This window comes from Doryrhamphus excisus, chromosome 23, assembly GCF_030265055.1.
Source record: "Doryrhamphus excisus isolate RoL2022-K1 chromosome 23, RoL_Dexc_1.0, whole genome shotgun sequence".
Taxonomy (NCBI): domain Eukaryota; kingdom Metazoa; phylum Chordata; class Actinopteri; order Syngnathiformes; family Syngnathidae; genus Doryrhamphus; species Doryrhamphus excisus.
In genome coordinates, this window is record NC_080488.1 from 3445852 (window position 1) to 3470472 (window position 24621).

The 24621-nt window shown below is 42.3% G+C and overlaps 1 protein-coding gene across 3 annotated transcripts in view; it reads left to right on the plus strand.

Moving 5' to 3' along the window:
- reep2 (receptor accessory protein 2) overlaps positions 1-24621 on the plus strand; it is a 54392-nt gene continuing 29771 nt past the window's right edge. Inside the window, exons 1-8 of one of the 3 annotated variants that reach the window (XM_058063166.1) lie at positions 2-206; positions 1552-1624; positions 4191-4267; positions 4442-4562; positions 4635-4748; positions 5736-5916; positions 5994-6157; positions 8448-9160. In XM_058063166.1, coding sequence (XP_057919149.1) covers positions 175-206; positions 1552-1624; positions 4191-4267; positions 4442-4562; positions 4635-4748; positions 5736-5916; positions 5994-6157; positions 8448-8519 — 834 coding nt within the window. In that variant the 5' untranslated portion in view covers positions 2-174 and the 3' untranslated portion in view covers positions 8520-9160. Of the gene's footprint in view, positions 207-1551; positions 1625-4190; positions 4268-4441; positions 4563-4634; positions 4749-5735; positions 5917-5993; positions 6158-7937; positions 8269-8447; positions 9161-24621 lie in introns of those variants that run through there. The other 2 variants (XM_058063167.1, XM_058063165.1) reach the window with 2 other exon arrangements.

A 24621-nucleotide genomic window follows, 5' to 3' on the forward strand; every position in this document is an offset into this window, starting at 1 on the left:
CAGAGATTGCAGCACATCCTCGGTTGCTACCACACAGCACCGCACCGCACCGCACCGCACCTGACCGCCGACTCCACTTCACCACCACAAGCCGCGTTCAAGAGCGGCTATGTGGGGTACGCTAGCCCACTAGCTCGCCACCGCGGACAAAGGCAAGCCTGACATCCAGCAAAGATGGTGTCGTGGATCATTTCGAGGATAGTTGTGTGAGTAGCGGGGCTGTTTTTTTTGTTGTGGGTGCTCGAACGTTAGCCAGCTGAGCGTCATTCATCAGCTGTCATACTGATGTTCCATGTCGCTCTCTGTCAGGAGTCTACCTTGACACATTTACCCCCTAATATCCAATATAGAAAAACAACACAAAAAAGCTGCCATTCATTATTAAAATAAATGAACAACTCGCTTATTTTCACCCGCTAATTAACACGACGCGTTCTAAGCTAGTAGCCTTTTAGCTAACAGCTAGCCAGTAACACCTGGCAGGAGTTATAAACCGGCTAAACACTTTTTTTTTTGCTATTTAAACAAAAGTCTCAACAGTTAACTCTTATACTAACTTAATTTTTTGTCATATTAAGTATATTTTATCAGCTTATGGAAACATTAATTTATCGAGTGTGATGACAAGGCTGAATGCATTGTCGATATGACTGCAGTAGCAGTAATTCGCTCATTAAAAAGGAGCATATTTGGAACACAAAATTGTGATAAATTGAAGCATGGAATGACTTTTTAAGTCTAATTCGGCAGGGCAGGACTGGATGAAAGTCAGATGTCACCATTTTTGGCCAGAAAGCACTCCACTGCTGCATTGCTCATATTCTTGCATTTAGTACATCCACAGTGCTGCAATATTATGCCTGTTATTATGCTTCTGTGATTACATAATAGAAAGATAACATTTAGAAGGTGAAGAATAAGGTAAAACAAGGATGCATTGTCATGGTGGCGACATACATACATACATTCATAGATACAGACCACTTCAGTAGCATAGTGGGCTGCACAGAGCTAAGTGATGCAGTACACATGACTGGAGTTCATGCATATTGGGATGGAAGACCTACTTAAATGTGCCCTGAATAGCACCAGCTGGGTAGTAGAAATACTGGGTGTTTACACAATGGAGACACGCTGGAAGTGACATTGGAAGACTTTCTTGAAGGGCTTTTTGGTCCATTCATGTCAGGTCACCATCGGAGAAGCAGTGCATCTTTAAAGGTGCTTCATGCGTCATATGTCTGCTTTTGTTTCTGCACACCACAAAAAATGCTGCATGTCACCCCCCCCCCCCCCCATGGCTGACTCTTGTCAGCCTTATCTCACATCCTGTCTCCATGTATCAGCTCTGTGTGTTTTTGCAAGCTAGCTACCTCATAGCATCAGTACAATGATGCTGCTAATAGTACAGATAAGCTACGTTTCACCTGCTGTTAGGCAGGAAGTAATTTGTTTACGTTTCAGAGTCGACACCCAGATACTGTATTTCTTTAATCGACTGAACCTAACTTCTTGCTTTTATTTATTTTTTTTATTTTATTTTATTTGCAGCCTCGCCTTCGGGACGCTCTACCCAGCGTACGCGTCATACAAGGCTGTCAAAACGAAGAATGTGAAGGAATATGTGAGTATCACCTCTGGTTACAAATCCAAGTGTGTCATTCTGACACCCCCCCCCCTTCCTTTTGCTGTTCTACTTTTTTGGGGGGGGGGGTTGCCCAAGGGTGCTGTCAGCTCCAATGTGGACGTCTCATCGGCTTGTGTTTGTTTTGTCTTTTAGCAGGATTCTGAGCAAAAATGATTTTGTGTCCTAGTGGGTGTGGGCCTTGAGACCGGTATTAAATTACATAAGCCCCTGTTACCACAAAGTGAATCAGTATCTGGTGTGACCATTCCAAGCATCTGTTGTCCATAACACTTCATACCCCCCCCCCCCCCCCCCCCCACTGCCACTTCATTCGAAACACAGGTCCCTTTTACTGTATTGATGGTATTTTGAATGCACAGAAATACTGTGAGACCCTGAGGTCCCAGCTGGGCGAACGGCGGGGTCCACCCTGTACTGGTGGCCAGCCAATCACAGGGCACATATAGACAAACAACCATTCACACTCACATTCATACCTATGGACAATTTGGAGTCGGCAATTAACCTAGCATGTTTTTGGAATGTGGGAGGAAACCGGAGTACCCGGAGAAAACCCACGCATGCACGGGGAGAACATGCAAACTCCACACTGAGAAAGCCGAGGGTGGGGAAAGACAAAATAAGAAGCCAAAAAGTTACCACTTCCACACAAAATAGGAGGAGAACTAATTCATTCATTCATTCATTTTCTACCGCTTATCCTCACGAGGGTCGTGCTGGAGCCTATCCCAGCTGACCACAGGCCAGAGGCGGGGTACAACCTGGACTGGTGGCCAGCCAATCACAGGGCACATATAGACAAACAACCATTCACACTCACATTCATACCTATGGACAATTTGGAGTCGCCAATTAACCTAGCATGTTTTTTGGAATCTGGGAGGAGACCCCGCGCATGCACGGGGAGAACATGCAAACTCCACACAGAGGTGGGATTGAACTCGGGTCTCCTAGCTGTGAGGTTTTTGCGCAAACCACTCGACCGCCGTGCAGCCTGAGTAAATACAAACATAAAAAAACAGGTTATGAAGAGAATAAAAAGATCCATAACCAATGGTAAAGAGTCCAATGTTGGATGGCCAGCTAAGACCAGTTCAAATGAAAGACTCCCCAGTGCATGTGGATGTGAATCCTAAACAAACGGGGTCCTCCCTGCTTACCTCATCACCACAAAGGATGAGAACAAGGAGGTCCATGTGGAGGGAGGAGGAGGAGGAGGAGGAGGAGGAGGGGGGAAATGCAGGAGCAGCAGCACTCTGGCCTGCCGCCTGGATTTGCACGAGAAAACAATCTCCTCCTTCCCGACAGGTTACCATAGCAACCCCCTTCAGTCTCTACTCCAGCAGACGGCAACAGAAGGAGGAGAGTGTGCATGACACCATTTTTAGATCTGATGTTTTTTATTTCCGGTTGATCTGGTTTCTAACAAATAACTGGCTTCGACATCAATGTCATTTCATTTTGATTTGGTTTCAGCATCCTGATTATTTCTGATGATACTTTATCTCTGCTATTAGGCAATGTTTTGGTCTTAATTGCAGCAATGATGCCCTACATTCCCTTCTGTGTCTCTGGGAGGTGAAACCATGCATACTGATGTGCTCTGGCACCACTGGACTATGTTGCGTTTAGCGTGTAAACATCTTGTTAAACTCCACGTGTCTCGCCGCGTGTTTCAACGGGGTCCTGCAAGCGCTCACATGCTGTCGTTATATAGTAATGGTAATGGTTTAATTTCATTTGAACATGCATCAGATTACAATTGAATGCATCACATAATCAGTTCACAGTTCCACATGTCCAAAAGGAGTAGGAAGAAGCAAAGCTTATTAAATCCTACCCCTCCATCTGGTACTTTTTACAATCAGTAACTGTTACATTTGTTCACTTCCTGCTTTCCTAATATAGTAAAAATTTTTTTTGTTTTTTTATTTAATTTTTTAATTTTATAAATTTTTTTAAATGTATTTTTTGTCACATACAGAAGTACAAGGTCATATGACCATACAATGACATAATGGGTACCATAGTAAGTGTCAATATAGTGATATATATAGCACATCATGACTGGTTCAAGACTCTTCATCCTTGTATTTAGCATTTAAATTTTTAAATGTTTAAATTTTGTTTGTTTTTGTTTTTTTAATGTAATTTTAAATTGTATTTAATTATTTATTTAATTATTTATTATTTGTCACATACTGAAGTAATAATTTAAATTTTTTGTCACGTACCGAAATACCATACAATAATTTTAATTTAAATTTTTTTTGTCACGTACCGAAACACCATACAAGACTCTTCATCCTTGAATTTTAAAATTTTTGAAATTTTAATTTTAATTTTAATTTTAATTTTAATTTTAATTTTAATTTTAATTTTAATTTTAATTTTAATTTTAATTTTAATTTTAATTTTAATTTTAATTTTAATTTTAATTTTAATTTTAATTTTAATTTTTTTGTCACATCAACTGCTTGACATTCTTAGGTAATTGGTTATTATTATGTATTCAATATACGTGTGTTTTCCATGTGTTCAGGTGAAGTGGATGATGTACTGGATAGTGTTTGCCTTGTTCTCTACGGCGGAGACGGCCACAGACCTCTTCTTGTCATGGTGAGTTACGAGATGCTCATGATGGGCCCCATCAGCACTCTCACTTTAAATAAGTAAACACTTATATAATGTCATATGATGCGTTCATGTGTGTTTCCGTTGCCATGTACAGCTATTAGGGCTGTTATAGCGATTATCATCCGTTCTTGCTTGAATTGATTTTCCATTTCACAGGTTTCCGTTTTATTTTGAGCTGAAGATCGCCTTTGTGATCTGGCTCCTGTCGCCGTACACCAAAGGCTCAAGTGTTCTCTACCGCAAATTTGTCCACCCAACGTTGTCCAACAAGGAGAAGGTAGGACTCTTGTGATGTTTTTTTTTGTCCCCCTGCCTGGCTTTATTTACCTTTTTTTTTTTCGTCCTGCAGGAGATAGATGATTACATTGCCCAGGCCAAAGACAGGAGTTATGAGACCATGATGCGTTTTGGAAAGAGGGGTCTCAACTTGGCTGCTAACGCTGCCGTCACCGCAGCCACCAAGGTGAGTCGCATCACCTCCATGCGTACAATCTAAGTTAAGATAAGATATGCCTTTATTCGTCCCTCAGTTCGGAAATTTGCATTGCACAGCAATAAGAGTACAGAATCAGTTAAGCAGTACAAAATACACAATATAGAAAAATAAACAACCCAAGTATTAACAAATCAACACTTTTACCCAGAGTTATATACAACTACAATATGTAGATAATATGAAACAAGATATAAATATATGACCAGTCTATATATACACTATGATATCTTGCTAGTGAGTTAATATGAGGCATTATAGAAATACTTCACATAGAACTTAATATATTGCATTTAGAGCAGGGGTCTCAAACTCAATTTAGTTCGGGGGCCACTGGAGCTAGGGTCTGGGTGAGACTGGGCCGCATCAGGTTTTCAAAAAAAAAAAAAAAATTAAAATTTTATTTTTTATTATTATTTAAAATTTATTAAAAACAAAAAAAAAATAAAAAACTTCACTTTGGTTCTAATTTTCTACAATAAAAGCTCTGATAAAACATTCCACTTCAAGTTATTTCCTTTAAACTTAAATAGCCAAAAACTTACCACTTCCACACGGATAGGGAGGATATTAACTATTAACAGTTATTTAACCTTTAACATGAACATTAATCAAACGTAATAAACGGTAGCCTTCAAGTTATTTCCTTTAAACTTAAATAGCCCAAAACTTACCACTTCCACACAGATAGGGAGGATAACTATTAACAGTTATTTAACCTTTAACATGAACATGAATCAAACGTAATAAACGGTAGCCTTCAAGTTATTTCCTTTAAACTTAAATAGCCAAAAACTTACCACTTCCACACGGATAGGGAGGATAACTATTAACAGTTATTTAACCTTTAACATGAACATTAATCAAACGTAATAAACGGTAGCCTTCAAGTTATTTCCTTTAAACTTAAATAGCCCAAAACTTACCACTTCCACACGTGCACGCTTTGCTACGCAGGGGCAGGGCGTGCTGTCAGACAAGCTGCGCAGTTTTAGCATGCAGGACCTGACTCTCATCAACGCGGAGGATGAGCTGGCTCTGCACTCCTCAGACGGCCGAATGAGGCGGGAATCCGTGGATGACATGAGCTCGGGGGCCAGCACGCTGCCTCGGGCCAGGAGCACCGCCGCACGGCAGAGTAAGACCCACGTTTTTAAATTAACACAATCGTACAGCTCATTTGTATATATATTTTTTCTTATTTGAATCCAACAGCTCGCTCTTTGGCAGCCACGTCACTTCCAGACGAAACGCTGTCCCAACACAGCTCCGACCAATCAGACACAAGGACCGAACACTCTGATGAGGACGTGGGGGAAAGGGCTCCCAAACGCAGCACCTCCGTCAAGACAACCAAGAAACCCGCTGCAAAGACGGAGGTATGGACACACTGTAATGCACAGTTAGCTTAGCATTCTCCGACAATTGTCAAAAAACGTTAGCAACAGTTTTATGGCTTTGAATTGGGAACCATACAACCATACAAGCTATTTAATTTTTAATGTGAAAAGCATTCATTAATTTTTTTTACACAGATTAATCTTGTCTACTTAACCTAACATGCATACCTTTGAAACATAGTAAGCCATGCACGCATGGTGAGAACAGGGATTTGAACCATTTATCTCCTGACTGTGAGCACTGTTAAAAACCTATTTAAGTAAAAAAAAAAAAAAAAAATATATATAAATATATATATTATATATAAAAAAAATATAAAAAAAATAAAAAAATAAAAATATATATATATATTTTTTACTATAAATAAAAAAAAAAAAAAAAATATATATATATATATATATATATAATAACCTTCTTTATCACATACTACAGTATTAATTGTCCCTGTACCCTAGAAACCGCCCATGAATGATACGGGAAAAGGCCGAAATGATACTGTGTCAAAGCCCAGGGGCAGTGATACTGATAAAATATAGAGATTAACCATGTCCAGTATCAGCCCCCGTAGCTGTCCACTCAGAGCGCGCTGCTCTGGTATCGTGCCAGTGAAACAACCAATCAGAGAACAGCGCACGAGTGCTTAGTGCCTAGTGCTTCTCCAGTCACCAAAAAACCCAAACTTTTAATTAATGGAACTTTAATTGTCAGACATTAATAAGATAAAATATTATTGTTGAAATATTGTTGCAATTATTGTGATTACACTGTTTAGATATAATACATGTAATAAACTGAACATTTTCTGGAAACAAATTGGTTTTTTGATGAAATAGTACGTGATAATAAGCTCATGATTAAATAGTATGTGATAATAACATCATCACATGGTTTGTCTGGTATCAGACCTGCGGTCTCGGGCTGATACTGGCACGCGGGGGCATGATACCAGGCCTGATACGAAACAAACCATGTGATAACCTATAATTATAAAACGGTTACCGAGTGAGTAATTGTTTGCAGCACGCCACTTTTTAAGGTCTCGAGTTCATAGTACATTACACAGTACTCTCAACTGTGTAGTACTGCTTTTATGATGGTGCAATATAATCCTGTAAACATACCGTCTACTAATACGCATGTGTACTTTCTTTTACCTCAATTTGTGTGTTTGTTTGTGTTCAAAATAACAAAGTTCTCAAATGATATTTTTGAAAGTGATTTATTTTGAAAAACCACGAAACATCTGAGCCGTGATATTTCGAGGGATGACTGTACCGCCTTTTTTTTACGTGTGTCGTTATTATCGAATGGATGACTATGCAAGTATTTGGCGAAGGAAGCGGTGTACGTTATGGTAGAGATTCTATTGACATCATGAGAAAATAAAAGTAGTAAAAGTAGTTAACTTTCGGAATAAGTCCTACATGTTAGTTCCGTAGCGCCCTCTGCTTTAGCCTGCATGCAAAAACGTAAACACACCGTCCAGTGACATGGCCGCTATCGCTTCTACGCATACTTTTAGGAAGCTGCACAGATGATAAAATGGTTGTTTTATAGTGTAAACCTTGCTATGCACGGACCCTAAACGCATCCAGGAAAATAACAAGCAGCGGGAACATGGTTACAAAGATCTTGTTGTGACTTACCGGTATCCGCTTTTCCGCTCGCACTTCACACTCCTGTATTGATGCCGTTCTTCACCACCTCTTCTTCTTCTTTACTTTTCATATTTCCTGTCCCGCTTCCTCTTTTGGGAAGACTCAAACCAAGACGGTGAAGAAGCCACCAAAGAAAAAGACCACATCCAGTGCAGAGACGCCTCCGTGAGGGCCTCTCTTGTCCACACCCACGGACCTAGCCTCTCTGTCCGCCACCACAGCCCGACATCACCCACTCTTATGTCTGATCTCCACACGAACACACAAACGCACCATTAATGCACCTTTTAGCTGTTAGTTTTCTCACTCCTTTTATCCTCTTTTTCTCGCTCTCTCTCTCTTTCCCGGTTTTTCCTGGTGACTTTAGTATACCCGTGAGAAAGTATATACAACATACCAGTGACGGGAATTTTTTTTTTTTTTTTTTTTTTTTTAAAAACATAAATAACGGGCCTAGTGTCCGGTTCAATCTGGCTCGGCAAAGTTCAGATTCCAACTTCGGCAGCATCCTTATTCCGTGATTTTCCGGTTGTGTTGTCATATTGTGTAATTATTCCACGTATTGTATGATATTCTTTTAACATTTCCTCCGTTGTGGCTCATTTTTTAGTTTTCTTCCTCTACTCTTGCTTCCCAACTGGGGAGGGAGGGGGGTCTGGTCTGGTCCACAGGGTTCCAATGATGTCCCATCATCCTTTTTTCGGCTTTAGTTTTCCCTGTGAGTGAACCTTTTAAAGCATGATGCTGGAAGTGTGCAGCTACTTTAAACCAATAGAGGGAGACAAAGTCCACCTCAACTGCTGGCATAACATAAATAAAGACAATGTAAATAGTAGCTACTGTAAATACAGTGCGAGCTTGCTTGCCTTATATATTCTCTGGGCTTTTTTTTTTTTAATTATCCAGGGTTTTCAGTTCTGTGTCTGATGTTATGAATTTAGTTTTTAATTGTGTATTTTTTTTTTGTTTGTTTTTCTTAAGATTTAATTCTTTAACAAAGACACTAATGCACACACTGCTCCCTGTTTTCACCCTAAAAGGTCTTTTTAGGCCTACTGCTGGAACACTTGGCGATAATTATAAAAAAAAAATATATATATATTTTTGGTCAACACCGCATTTTTATGCAGCGTATAGGCCACCCATTCTTATTTTTCATTTTAAAGTAGTATTGTACACTGAGTTTCTCATTTGTACATCTGTGCCAATTCACAAAACGTCCATGTGAAACACATTAAAGTGTGCCGGAAAAATGATATCTTACTTGCTCATGTATCGGTAATACAACCGCTAATAAAGGAGAGTAAATTCACTTGTTGTTTTTTTTGTATTTATTACATTGGTAAAGTTAAAACCCATTATAATAATATATTAATTTTTCATTGCATTTATGTCATTATTATATATATTATATTTATTATTATTAGTAGTAGTATTTTCTTAGGCACGGTGGTCTAGTGGTTAGCACGCAGACCTCACAGCTAGGAGGCCAGGGTTCAATTCCACCCTCTGCCATCTCTGAGGCCCTACGACCCTCGTGAGGATAAACGGTAGAAAATGAATGAATGAATGAGTTCTCCTATTTTGTGTGGAAGTGGTAACTTTTTGGCTTCTTATTTTGTCTTTCCCCACCCTCGGCCATCTCTGTGTGGAGTTCTCCCCGTTTTCTCCGGGTACTCCGGTTTCCTCCCACATTCCAAAAACATGCTAGGTTAATTAGCGACTCCAAATTGTCCATAGGTATGAATGTGAGTGTGAATGGTTGTTTGTCTATATGTGCCCTGTGATTGGCTGGCTGGCCACCAGTCCAGGGTGTACCCCGCTTCTCGCCTGAAGACTGCTGGGATAGGCTCCAGCACCCCCTACGACCCTCGTGAGGATAAACGGTAGAAAATGAATGAAAGAATGAATGAGTTCTCCTCCTATTTTGTGTGGAAGTGGTAACTTTTTGGCTTCTTATTTTGCCTTTCCCCACCCTCGGCCATCTTTGTATGGAGTTTGCATGTTCTCCCCGTGCATGCGTGGGTTTTCTCCGGGTACTCCGGTTTCCTCCCACATTCCAAAAACATGCTAGGTTAATTAGCGACTCACACTCGTGAGGAAAAAGCGGTCGAAAATAAATGAATTATTTTCTTATTATTTATTATTATTATTATACATTATACATATTATTATATATGAAAATGTCCCCACTGAGGGACGAATAAAGGCTTATGTTATCTTATTTAGTTTGATTTGTAGAACAAGGGTGCATGACCAAGTTCTTCCATGAAAACCGGAATGTTTGCTATTCCAACATGGAGGAACTGTGTACATATGATAGTAATAGTAGTACCAATCTTATACAGGAAGTACCCAGCACCTGTACTGTACCCCAGTAACATGTAATGCGTGTTTTGAACACATGGTGGAGCCATCCACTAAGGAAACACTAGAGCATACCAAGCACATCCAACCTCCTGGACTTGAGCAGAAGGGGGGGTGGGTGACCCCGGTTGGTTGGTTGGTTGGTTGGTGGTGTGCCATCTGTTCCAGCAGGAGTCCTGGGTCCTTTTTACGTAAACACTTCATAGCATTTTGTTCCCAATCCACAAGGTATGCCGGGTATGCCATGCAGAGCAGGCCACCCCTGAGGTCGGTCATCGGTTTAACTATGGCGCAGCTTGTCATGTGACCTTTTGAGAGGCTGCTGAAGTGTAAGGAGGCGTCCATGATGGGTCCTATGAGATATACACTTCTGAACATCTTATGTAACACGTCAGCTAAACATGGTTACGTGAGCTTGAATGCAGCATTTGTGGTTGTTACAGTATGTTTGTATGTAATTATATGCAACATATATTTACCGGTTATTATCTACACAGGCTTCCGCCGTCATGGCCGCCGTCATGAGAAATGTCAGGCATAGGCGACCCGCTGATGCGTATGAATACGTACAAAGGTGCGCTCCGGCAGATCTTTTTCAAATGTCTGCAGGTGTCGGGAACACGAGGCCGGGATTCAAACGTTGCCTGATGATTGTCTTTTCAACTGTCATATTCCTCGACAGAGTTCGCCGTTAAAGCGGATGACACGCCGTCGACCCCCCCCCCTCTGAACTAAACGTTGTTACTTCTCGCTTTTTTTGTTTGCCTTCTCTTTCTCTTGTCTCGGCTTCTTGTTATTCCCCCCCCCCCCCCCTTAACTCTTTCATCTATTTCTATCTTCATCCTCTCCATGCACAGCGCTATACAGAAGACGGGAAGGTATCCATAGCAACGTGTTTTGCGCGTGTGTGTGTGTGTGTGTCTCGTAGCCTCTTGTCCGAACCGTAGTGTTGTAATTACGAGAGCTTACCTCTGCACTAATTAACCGTCGCCGTGGTAATTGGAGGGGTCAAGTGAGCAGGACGATTGGCTCACCTTGTGGGCATCATCTCCTCCATCATCTATGACTGACATCTCCGTGAGCATCTTGGACTTCCTAAGAAGGCCTTGATGCGATATTGTTGTCATAGTTGCCAAATCTTTGGCTCTTGGCTCCAAAAAAAAAACCAAAAAACAAAAAAAAAACAATTTCATCTACTCTCCTACCCCCACCTGCTCCATCCGATTGGGCAGATAGACAACTGGCCTCCAACCAGGGGTGGAGCTTTTGACCTTCACAGCCTCCAGGAGCACCGTTTCATTAGTTTACCTTGGAAGGAAAAAAAAAAAACATGCACATTATTTGTGCCTTTAGCTGACAATGATAAACACCAGAAGGTTCTTTATGAGGCATAACATTAAGCATCCTTACACCATCATAATACAATATAATATAATATAATATAATATAATATAATACGCATCACACTCTCTACATCATACCTTAAAAAATGTATTATGTATTATGATTGATTAAGATGTGTCTGCACGGTGGACGAGTGGTTAGCGCGTAGACCTCACAGCTAGGAGACCAGGGTTCAATTCCGCCCTTGCTCCAGCACCTCCCACAACGAGCGTGAGGATAAGCGGTAGAAAATGAATGAAATAATGAGTTCTCCTCCTATTTTGTGTGGAAGTGGTAACTTTTTGGCTTCTTATTTTGTCTTTCCCCTCCCTCGGCCATCTCTGTGTGGAGTTTGCATGTTCTCCCCGTGCATGCGTGGGTTTTCTCCGGGTACTCCGGTTTCCTCCCACATTCTAAAAACATGCTAGGTTAATTAGCGACTCCAAATTGTCCATAGGTATGAATGTGAGTGTGAATGGTTGTTTGTCTATATGTGCCCTGTGATTGGCTGGTCCCCGCCTCTTGCCTAAAAACAGCTGTGATAGGCTCCAGTGACCCTCATGAGGATGAGCGGTAGAAAATGAATGAATTAATAAGTTCTCCTCCTATTTTGTGTGGAAGTGGTAACTTTTTGGCTTCTTATTTTGTCTTTCCCCACCCTCGGCCATCTCTGTGTGGAATTCTACCCGTTTTCTCCGGGTACTCCGGTTTCCTCCCACATTCCAAAAACATGCTAGGTTAATTAGCGACTCCAAATTGTCCATAGGTATGAATGTGAGTGTGAATGGTTGTTTGTCTATATGTGCCCTGTGTCCAGGATGTACCCTCGTGAGGAAAAGCAGTAGAAAATGAATGAATGATTGATTGATTAAGATGTCTAGTCCAACGTTTGTCCATTCGGTCTCCCACTTTACGAGTTCCAGTGCTTTAACGTCACAATAAGGCCCCCCCCATGTCCCCCCTTGCTCTTTATGTCAAAGTGCTGAATGTCGTCAAGGTGTGTGCTACTCTCTATGCATCCCTCGCTTCTTCTGCCCGATCCTTTTTATCCCACTTTGGGGGTTTGGAATTCCGCTCATCTTTCTTCTGCTCCAGGCTCATGAAAAGAAATCCATCTGGCCTTTAGGGGAAAGAGTAAAAAGTAGTCCTGTGGTTTAAATCAGACAGCAGGATGGATAGAAGTACTTAGGATAGACTGAAAAAAAAATAGAAATAGAGGCGTCAGGAAAGGAAAGTGTTCACGGGAGCACCAAGGTGAGGGAGCTCTGAAATGTTTGTCGATGGAGACCGAGGAGTCGCTGACATTACACCCGGGTGGTGAGGAAGAGGGTGGTAAAAAGAGGAGAGAGTGATAGATGTTGAGGGGTTAGAATGAAAAGGGAGACCGATGAGGTAGAGGATGGAGAGAGTGGACGGAAAGAAGCGAGGAAGGATGGAGTGTGGTGTTGATATCACGTTCAGTAAGGCCTTTTGTTTTGGAGGAACATACCTGTTATGTTATTATATTATTATGTTATTATGAATATGCATGACACATCCCCCAAAAATGAATGGAAGGTTGATTGTATGTTCAAAATCAGGGGTCTCCAAAGTGCAGCCTGGGGGCCCATTTTTTCTGAAAATATAATTAAACAAGAAAAGTTAATGAAAGAACCAATAACAGCAAAAATGGAAAAAAGTGGCATCCTTCCATTTTTTATTATTTTTTTTATTATATTTATATATTATATATTATTTATTTTTGTATTTATTGTTATTTTTTTAACTTTTTAAAATTATTATTATATATTATAATATATACATATTTATACATTATTATTGGGCATATGCCCATTATGTGGGCATATTATTATATTATATTATATACTATATTATATTATATATAATATTTGGACACCCCTGTTTTAAATTGTGTCAATGGTTGTTTGTCCTGCCCCCATCCTTCTCACCCAAAGTCAGCTGGGATAGGCTCCAGCACCCCCTCGACCCTTGTGAGGAAAAGCGGTAGAAAATGAGTGAATTAATGATTTTTTTTATTATATTTATATATTATATATTATTATTTATTATTTTATTTATTGTTATCTATTATTTTTAAATTTTATAAATTATTATTATTATATATTATAATATATATTTATATATTATTATTGGGCATATGCCCATTTTGTGGGCATATTATTAATTATATTATATACTATATTATATTATATATAATATGTGGACACCCCTGCTTTAAATTATGTCAATGGTTGTTTGTCCTGCCCCCCCCCCCCCTTCTCACCCAAAGTCAGCTGGGATAGGCTCCAGCTCAGCCCTGACCCTAATAAGGAAAATAGATATATAGAAAATAGATGAACGCCCATGATTGCAGTAGTGGAGCTCTCCTTGGTCCTGAACCCAGTGTGAGTGTAGCATCACAAGCCTGGCTGGGGCAGACTCTCCATATGGAGAGAATCCTGTCGGAACAAGAACACTGGGGGCCAATGGGGGGGGTTATGATGGTGGTGGGGTCTATATTTAACCGCTCATTCTTTATTAATGAGCGGGTGTTTAGTCAGACCTGGGGTGCTGTTTAATGTATGATGACAACGTTGCTCTCGGGGGACCTTTCCCATACTCCTCACCCTGCGTTTTACATAACTGACACAGATTTAGGTTTGGGGGGGGGTTGGGGGTTGGAGGGGACGGGCAGCGTTTTACCATGGGTGGGGGGGTGATGCCGAGTTGGGGATTTTATGTGTTACACACTGAGACAAGAGGATATCCTCTCCCTGGAGTGCTTTCCACACGGGGAGGTTTATGGAGGGGCCGCATCGACATTCCCTTCTCTTCCTCGTGCTTGGAGCCATGCACCAATGTTGCTGTGAAGAACAGGACCTTTTCATATTGTATGCATCAACACTTTCCATGAACAAAGGTAACTAAGTGCAACTTCATTTTTCACATTCAGTGAAAAATTAGGACACCCTAAGGTTTTTTTTCCCCCCACATATCTGGAAATGATTTGGAATGTTTGGCGCCCCCTATGGGATGTGGTGATTTGGAAGACATGCGTACATTTGTTACAACTGTGTGAGATATTTCGAGTCAATGCAATCTCTTGAATCACTTGTTTTGAATCTCTCGTTTTGAATCCCTTGTTTTGAATCCCTCGTTGTGAATCTTTCGTTTTGAACCTCTCGTTTTGAATATCTCATTTCGAATATCTTGTTTCAAAAATCTCTCATTTCGAATCTCTCTTTTTGAATCTTTCGTTTTGAATCTCTCGTTTTGAATCTCTTGTTTTGAATCTCTCGTTTTGAATCTCTCGTTTCGAATCTCTCGTTTTGAATCCCTTGTTTTGAATCCCTCGTTTTGAATCTCTTGTTTTTGAAACTCTCGTTTTGAATCTCTCGTTTTGAATCCCTCGTTTTGAATCTCTTGTTTCGAATCTTTCGTTTTGAACCTCTCGTTTTGAATATCTTGTTTCAAAAATCTCTCATTTTGAATCTCTCGTTTCGAATCTCTCGTTTCGAATCTCTCGTTTCGATTCTCTCGTTTTGAATCCCTTGTTTTGAATCCCTCATTTTGAATCTCTTGTTTTGAACCTCTCGTTTGGACCTCTCGTTTTGAATCCCTCGTTTTGAATCTCTTGTTTCGAATCTTTTGTTTTGAATCTCTCGTTTTGAATCTCTCGTTTTGAATCTCTCGTTTTGAACCTCTCGTTTTGAACCTCTCGTTTCGAATCTCTCGTTTCGAATCTCTCTTTTTGAATCTCTCGTTTCGAATCTCTCGTTTCGAATCTCTCCTTTCGAATCTCTCGTTTTTAACCACCTGTTTTGAATCTCTCGTCTCGAATCTCTCGTCTCGAATCTCTCGTCTCGAATCTCTCGTTTTGAATCTCTCCTTTCGAATCTCTCGTTTTTAACCTCCTGTTTTGAATCTCTCGTCTCGAATCTCTCGTTTTGAACCCTCATTTCGAATCTTTTGTTTTGAACCTCTCGTTTCGAATCTCTCGTTTCGAATCAGTCCAGGGTGTACCCCACCTTTCACACGAAGACCGCTGGGATAGGCTCCAGCACCCTTGCGACCCTTGTGAGGATAAGCGGTATAAAATGAATGAATGAATGAACGAGTTCTCCTCCTATTTTGTGTGGAAGTGGTAACTTTTTGGCTTCTTATTTTGTCTTTCCCCACCCTCGGCCATCTCTGTGTGGAGTTTGCATGTTCTCCCCGTGCATGTGTGGGTTTTCTCCGGGTACTCCGGTTTCCTCCCACATTCCAAAAACATGCTAGGTTAATTAGCGACTCCAAATTGTCCATAGGTATGAATGTGAGTGTGAATGGTTGTTTGTCTATATTTGCCATGGGTGTACCCCTCTCTTAAAGTCAACCATTTTCACCCACATTCACACTTCTGCTCAATTTAGAGTCTCCAGTCATGCTAAACTGCGTGTTTTGTCCAGTGGGAGGAAATGACTGCAATCACAATAAGAACATGCCAACTCCTCAAAAGAATGAGCCATCGCTCTTATCCACCGCGCTGGCCTTTTGTTTACAACATTTATTTTTTGCTCACTTTGAATCCGAAACACAAGACCACGAGAAGACACCCACACACACACACGGTCGTGCCTGTCGCCGTCTGAGCGCTCAGACATTGAATGAGGGAAATCCTGCGGAGGCGCGTTTTTGAGTGACACAGGCTCGTCCTGACAGCTTGCCTGGGACGACCTTGCTGGGTGTGGAACCACAAGACTGAAAACAAGACAATTTGTTTCCCCCACGCCAGGACAATGAACACACACGGGGTGAGAACTGCGAGAACTACGCTGACAGGAAGACCAGAAAAAAAAAAAAAAAAAAAAAGAGGTCAAGAAATAAAGTGCAATGATAGCTCAGGAGGTGGATCGTTATGAGATACACACTAGCTTAATTCTAGCATAAATACATAATAATAACAAAGCAGAATTTAATTAGCATTCCAATAAGTACTGTAATCAGGTTGATATGATGGGGCGGGGGGGAGACTTTTAATTTGCATGGCAGACACACAAACAGCTCACCGCTTGTTGCGTAGCATGCTAGCGCCCGGCATAGCAGATCGCAGAACAAATGATTCCCAGCGTTCCGCAGAGCATAGCAAACAAATGCCTGTATTAACACATCGAAGTGTGCGGGAGTCTGAGCATAAAAAAATGGCAATTGAACACGTGTCAAAAAATAACGTTGCTGTTACTAAGTGGAAATTTACAGCCTAAGCACATCCTCTGGTGCTTGTTGTTGTTTGTTATGCTAATTTCTGCATACAGCGTATGTTGGGTTCATTCCTATATGCCGGAGGTGTGCAAACTGCGGCCCGTGGGCCACATCATGGCTAGCTAAGCGTCTTAATTCATGACATTGTTGACATGACTAATCAGATGCAGAGAATCCTGTCGGATTCCGTTAGAATCAGTAACAGTTTCATTTGTTCACTTCCTGCTTTCCATAATACAGTTTACTTTTACAATCAGTAACGGTTTCATTTGTTCACTTCCTGCTTTCCTAATATAATTTAAGTAATTTTAATTTTAATTTTAATTTTAATTTTAATTTTAATTTTAATTTTAATTTTAATTTTAATTTTAATTTTAATTTTAATTTTAATTTTAATTTTAATTTTAATTTTAATTTTAAAATAATTATAATTAAAATAATTATAATTAAAATAATTATAAAATATACTGTCAATATAGTGATATATATATATAGCAGTAGCTTCGTCGTCTAAGTAAACAACACAACATGTCCACACAACACACAAAGTAACCTTCCTCCAATATATTCCTGCCGCAAGGCATTCTGGGTATCTTATTGCCATGTTTGTTGAATTTTTGCTAAACTGCAAAATATGTCGTCGGAGAAGTAAACAAGAAGGAGTTAGCCCACTCTTAAATATCCAGTGTTTTATTATAAATACTTCAACTACCCAGCATGCCTTGCGGGCATTTCGGAAAACGCAGTTTTAAGATGCGTGAGATGTTTAGCGTTTAGTTTTTGATTTATGTGACGCATTCACTCGCTGTGGGTGTGTCGTGTCTTTGTGTTGTTGTTGCACCGTGAGCAAGTATTGTATGTTGTTCTGCTTGTGCTGTATAGACGGGCTCCTCCGCCAAAGTGGAGACGTTTTGATTGGAATAAAACTGGTATTATTCCTAGTAGTAGCCGAGTTTGTAGTATTATTTGTCATGGCAGCAATACAAATACATAAAGCTATATAATAATGCTTACATACAGTATTATTATTATTATATAGTAGCTCCTTTGATGGTGTCTTACAGTTGACACTTGTGTATTCCAGTATTGTATTATTCAGTATTGATAATCCCATTATTTATCTTTATATAACAGCTGGCCTTGTGTGTGTGTGTGTGTGTGTGTGTGTGTAGGTGTACTTTGTGCAGAAAAAGAGCCTTTTGAATATGCGTTTACATAAGAGTATCAAGCTTTTCACTGTTCCATGTCATCGGGAAAGCCCTTCTCCGCCCACATCTGTCGCTTCAGTAGGTTAGTACACACACACACACACACACACACTCTGTAACTACTGCCTTAAATAATGAAACATGACCTTCTTGATATGGCTCCATGAATATTACATTGTTGATCTAACTTTAATGGGTTTTTCTTCTATGTAATCTTTGCCGTCTTATGTATGCTAAGCAGCCACACAAACGACAGAAACTCCTGGAAAGCATTTCATATTTTGAAGGGCTGATAGCTGATTTAAAAAAAACAACAACGGTAAAGGGTAGAGACCCACGTAACCTAAGCTAAGCGGAGTCAGCTCGGCTTACAATCCAAGTTTCCATCTGACACGAGGCCTGATACAACACAGGGGGGAAGCCCTTTGTGCATGTGTGTGTTTGCTTGTTTAGTAAGGTTGTTGTTTCATGAGGAATGTCCAAGGCTAATGGTAATGGTTTAATTTCATTTGAACATGCATCAGATTACAATTGAATGCATCACATAATCAGTTCACAGTTCCACATGTCCAAAAGGAGTAGGAAGAAGCAAAGCTTATTAAATCCTACCCCTCCATCTGGTACTTTTACAATCAGTAACTGTTACATTTGTTCACTTCCTGCTTTCCTAATATAATTTAAGTTTTTAAAAATTAAAAAAAAAATTATTTTAATTTTAATTTTAATTTTAATTTTAATTTTAATTTTAATTTTAATTTTAATTTTAATTTTAATTTTAATTTTAATTTTAATTTTAATTTTAATTTTAATTTTAAATGTATATATATATATATTTAATTTTAATATTTATATATAGCAGTAGCTTGTCGAAGTAAACAACACAACATGTCCACACACGACACACAAAGTAACCAGTAGCCATATGCACAATATATTCCTGCCGCAAGGCATTCTGGGTATCTTATTGCCATGTTTGTTGGATTTTTGCTAAACTGCAAAAATATGTCGAGGAAGTCATCAGAGAAGTAAAACAAGAAGGAGTTAGCATACTCTTAAATATCCAGTGTTTTATCATTAATACTTCAACTACCCAGCATGCCTTGCAGGTATTCGGAAAGCACAGTTTTAAGATGCGTGAGATATTTAGCGTTTAGTTGTCGATTTATGTGACGCATTCACTCGCTGTGGGTGTGTTTTTGTGTCTTTGTGTTGTTGTTGCACCGTGAGCAAGTACTGTATGTCGTTCTGCGCCATCGCTGTTGACGAATTAGTTGTCTGTGTTTGGCTTGTGTGGGCGTGTGAGGTAATAAGTAGCGCCCCGGCTGTGGGTGGAAAGGTTGGGTATGTTTCTGGATGCCCGAGTGGGCGGCAAGTAGGGCTCCCCTGGCTACTGTTGCTCTGTGGGTGGCGAGCAGCAACGGCGGCGGCGGCAACCAGGTTCTCCTCCACTGTCACCAAGCTGAGGGGGCGAGGGACTACCTCTCTCTCTCTCTTCTGTTCTCTCCACGCCCACTTCCTGTGCCCGACGTCTTTTCTTTTTTTACCACCCACGGCATCTATTTCTCTCGCTACACCGTGAGGTCCCTCCATGTTTTAGTTCTCTTCGGTACTGGACGGACCCCCCCCCCCAAGACTCCCACATTCCCCGGCACCTTTCTTCTATATTTACTCATTCTGCTTTTTGTATCGACTTTGCTGCTACCTCGGTATCAAACATGTCACTTTGACCTTTTCTCTCCGCGAGCGTTCCTTTCTTTTTCCGACTTTTGTTTCGCTCACTTTATTGCTGCTTCCGTGTGTGTGCGTGGTCAGCTGTTGATGTTACACAATTGATGTCAGTCGGAAAGTCTCAAAGCAATAACCGCAGTAATCTCTTAAAGGCCCAGAGGCCTTATGAGTCCACAACGCTCCACTTTGGTAGTGTTCCGTTGTTTTGGTCTCACCCTTTTGGAAAAGAGAGAAAGACCGACCGACCGGGCGGGCGTGTGATGGAGGTCTAAATGGATCTTTTGGTGCGTCGGCGCGCTAATGCATACATGCAGCGTTATATAAAAAAAAAAAAAGTGCATGTACACACACTTGCACGACTTTCAATGTTGCTCTTTATGAAGCTGAGAATTATCTCACCATAGGTAATCATAACACGGAGTACCTGGGACTCGTACAAAAGTACCCTGGGTCCTTTTCTTTTATAATGTCTATACAATGATCTAATATAAAGTCCGCCAGCTAGCACTTGATGGTCTCGGAGCCGGTGGGAATCTTCGCTGACCCGATGCTCTTTTTCACTGGCTTAACTGTGTCATTTTTTTATTTTTTTTTTTAAGGTAGCGAAGCGCTAATTCCTGGGAATTTTCTCCAAAGTAGCATTAGCAGCATCCACGGAAATAGACCACGGGGGTCTAGGGGGACTCGGTCATCCGGGAGGGGCTTAGAGTAGAGTCGAGTCAAGAGGAGCCCTTTGAGGTGGCTCAGACATCTAGTCTGGATGCCTCCCAGGTGAGGTGTTATGGGCATGCCCAGCAGGGAGAAGGCCCCGGTCCAGACTTAGGACACAATGCAGAGATTATATCTCACAGCTGGCCTGAGAACGCCTTGGGAATGCCGATACAAGATACCGGTACGGAACGCCGGTACAGATACAAGCGACTGAAATGAGTTTGGTCCCCCAAGGGGGACTCGGTCATCTGGGAGGGGCTTAGAGTAGAGTCGAGTCAAGAGGAGCCCTTTGAGGTAGCTCAGGCATCTAGTCTAGATGCCTCCCAAGTGAAGTGTTATGGGCATGCCCAGCAGGGAGAAGGCCCCGGTCCAGACTTAGGACACAATACAGAGATTATATCTCACAGCTGGCCTGGGAACGCCTTGGGAACGCCGATACAAGATACCGGTACGGAACGCCGGTACAGATACAAGCGACTGAAATTAGTTTTGCCCCCCAAGGGGGGCTCAGTCATGTGGGAGGGGCTTAGAGTAGAGTCGAGTCAAGAGGAGCCCTTTGAGGTGGCTCAGGCATCTAGTCTAGATGCCTCCCAAGTGAAGTGTTATGGGCATGCCCAGCAAGGAGAAGTCCCCGGTCCAGACTTAGGACACAATGCAGAGATTATATCTCACAACTGGCCTGGGAACGCCTTTGGAACGCCGATTCGAAGTCTGTAAAATCCAGATGATCTGAAAGAACGAGATTGCAGATACAAGCAACTGAAATGAGTTTGCCCCCCTAGGGGGGGTCGGTCATCCAGGAGGGGCTCTGAGTAGAGTCGAGTCGAGAGGAGCCCTTTGAGGTGACTCAGGTATCTAACGCCTCTCCGGTGAGGTGTTATGGGCATGCCCAGCTGGGAGAAGTCCCCGGTCCAGACTTAGGACACAATGCAGAGATTATATCTCACAGCTGGCCTGGGAACGCCTTGGGAACGCCGATTCAAAGTCTGTAAAATCCAGATGAGATTGCAGATCCAAGCAACTGAAATGAGTTTGTTTTCTCCAAAGTAGCATTAGCGGCATCCACGGAAATAGAGCCGCGCTGCGTCTTCCAATACAAAATGTGCGCTCAGGGGGAGGGAAATGAAATCAGAACGGGCAGACATTGGCGAGTGGGAGCTGCCCCCCGCCCCCCGAGCTAGCATTTTTATTATAATACGTCTAGGATATATATAACACACAGCGGATCCATCGTGGAGTTGGTCAACAGCAGAGTCATTTAATTCGGGGGCCTGTCGGAGCTTGATGTGCTGATGTGCAGATGATGCGTCTCTCAACCTCAAAGTTTACTCGGAACTTTTTGGCTGATGGCGGTTCTCCGAAAGTTTGTACATGAAAACCGCTAATAAGAAGCCTCGGATTGAATGTGTGGACTTTCTTTGGAGCTGTCACTATAGCAACCACTGTAGGCAGTTGCTGCGGTAATCACTTACCGCGCTCCTGCCCCCCCTGGCATAGTCAAGTGTTTGAAGTCGTCCCAGAAGTGCTTCACTGAAAGGGTTAACTCCGCAGTTCCCCTGATAGCCGTGTTAGCCGGCACGCTCGTTTGTCTCTTTGAAGTTTCCTACTGAATGGCCCTAATGTGGCATGTTGGGTCTATCTGGAGGTGTTTAGAAGGAACGGGCATCGGGGGTGGGGGGGGGTCGCCGTCTGACATTGACGCTAAAGCCAAAAGAATAGGTCAATGTGTCTGCTGATTTGTAGATGCGCCGCGCAAACGAGATGCCCGCCGCTCGGCAACGGCGGCGTGCCCGCGGTTACATGAGTGTCAGCAGTCATTAGCTGCAACGCCGCGACGGGCCGCTGACACCAGTCAGAATGGCAGATGTCCACGCGACTAGGCAGGGTGGCACGTGAGGGCGAGGGATAGGCCAGGGCTGTCCCCCTCGGACAGAGAGGCGGTTCTTTCATGCACCTTCGCCAACTTGACCTCTTTTAAACTTAAAGCCACATCAACGGGTACTGGTGGTCATCTGTCGGACCATTGTGGGTGTTTCTCTGTGAGAGGCAAGCCCGATTCGGAGTCTGTAAAATCCAGATGATCTGAAAGAACGGGATTTGGCCCCCGCCTAGGGGGGCTCGGTCATCTGGGAGAGGCTTAGAGTACAGTCGAGAGGAGCCCATTGAGGTGGCTCAGGCATCTAGTCTAGATGCCTGGGCATGCCCAGCAAGGAGAAGGCCCCGGTCCAGACCGAGGACACAATGCAGAGATTATATCTCACAGGGAACGCCTTGGGAACGCCGATTCAAAGTCTGTAAAATCCAGATGATCTGAAAGAACGAGATTGCAGATACAAGCAACTGAAATGAGTTTGCCCCCTGGGGGGGGGTCGGTCATCTGGGAGGGGCTTAGAGTAGAGTCGAGAGGAGCCCTTTGAGGTGGCTCAGGCATCAAGTCTGGATGCCTCCCTTACGCCTCCCAGGTGAGGTGTTATGGGCATGCCCAGCAAGGAGAAGGCCTCGTTCCAGACCTAGGACACAATGCAGAGATTATATCTCACAGCTGGCCTGGGAACGCCTTGGGAACATCTTGGGAACGCAGATTCAAAGTCTGTAAAATCCAGATGATCTGAAAGAACGAGATTGCAGATACAAGCGACTGAAATTAGTTTGCCCCCGTAGGGGGGCTCGGTCATCTGGGAGGGGCTTAGAGTAGAGTCGAGTCAAGAGGAGCCTTTTGAGGTGGCTCAGGCATCTAGTCTGGATGCCTCCCAGGTGAGGTGTTATGGGCATGCCCAGCAGGGAGAAGGCCCCAGTCCAGACGAAGGACACAATGCAGAGATTATATCTCACAGCTGGCCTGGGAATGCTTTGGGAACGCCGATTGGAAGTCTGTAAAATCCAGATGATCTGAAAGAACGAGATTGCAGATACATGCAACTGAAATGAGTTTGCCCCCTAGGGGGGGTCGGTCATCTGGGAGGGGCTCAGAGTAGAGTCGAGTCAAGAGGAGCCCTTTGAGGTGGCTCAGGCATCTAGTCTAGATGCCTCCCAGGTGAGGTGTTATGGGCATGCCCAGCAAAAGAGAAGGCCCCGGTCCAGACCTAGGACACAATGCAGAGATTATATCTCACAGCTGGCCTGGGAACGCCTTGGGTTCCCCCAGTTGGATGTGGCTGGGACAGGGAAGTCTGGACTTCCCTGCGGAGACTCCTGCCCTTATGACCCAGAACCAGAGTTCTGGGATCCAACATCGTTCCTGTAACAGGTGAATAGTTCCATACCGACCAATTACCTGTGGTGTAATTTGATGGGAAAACTCCTCAGCATCATCCACGGGTTGTCCAGGGACCAGGAAAGGTAAATGCCAGGAGTTTCACTTATGTAAGCTTTAAGCTGATCTGCTGGCAGGCCTTCTGTCCTTATACCATTCCACATTTCTGATCTCCTCTTCTTCCCTCTCGTGTCCTCCCAGAGATTACCTCGATTACTCTGGCAAGACATCACAACGGACTGAGAAGTTGAAGAAACTGAGAGGAGAGAATTACTGTTGTGGGGCTGCATCATGGCTAGCAGGCAAGGTGGAATACACAGTGCAGCCTCTATAGTCCGATGCCCTTGGAATTGAACACAATCGACACAGATTCTTCACAGATCTTTTTCAGACATTTTCAGACCTACGTATCTTAGCCTGACAAAGGAACAATATTACCTCTTCAGTACTATGAAGTACCAAGTACCATGAACTGCTGTCATTCATCATTTACTCCAGCGTCAACTCTCTTTCTACAACGTGAACGTTCTAGGCTACTTTTACCTTCACTGAAGACGTGCTTACTGACGTGATTGAAAACAGGAAGGTGGTGGTGGTTGATCTTGCTGCCATATTGTGTCTTTGGGAACGATCACGTCAGGAGTGAAGGTAAAAGTAACCTTTTATCCCCTTTATCGTCATTTACCGTATTTTCTGGACTATAAGTTGCTACGGAGTATAAGTCGCACAAGGCCAAAAGTGCATAATTAGGTAGAAAAAAACATACATAAGTCGCTCCGGAGTATAAGTCGCACAAGGCCAAAAATGCATAATTAGGTAGACAAAAAACATACATAAGTTGCACAAGGCCTAAAGTGCATAATTAGGTAGAATAAAACATACATAAGTCGCTC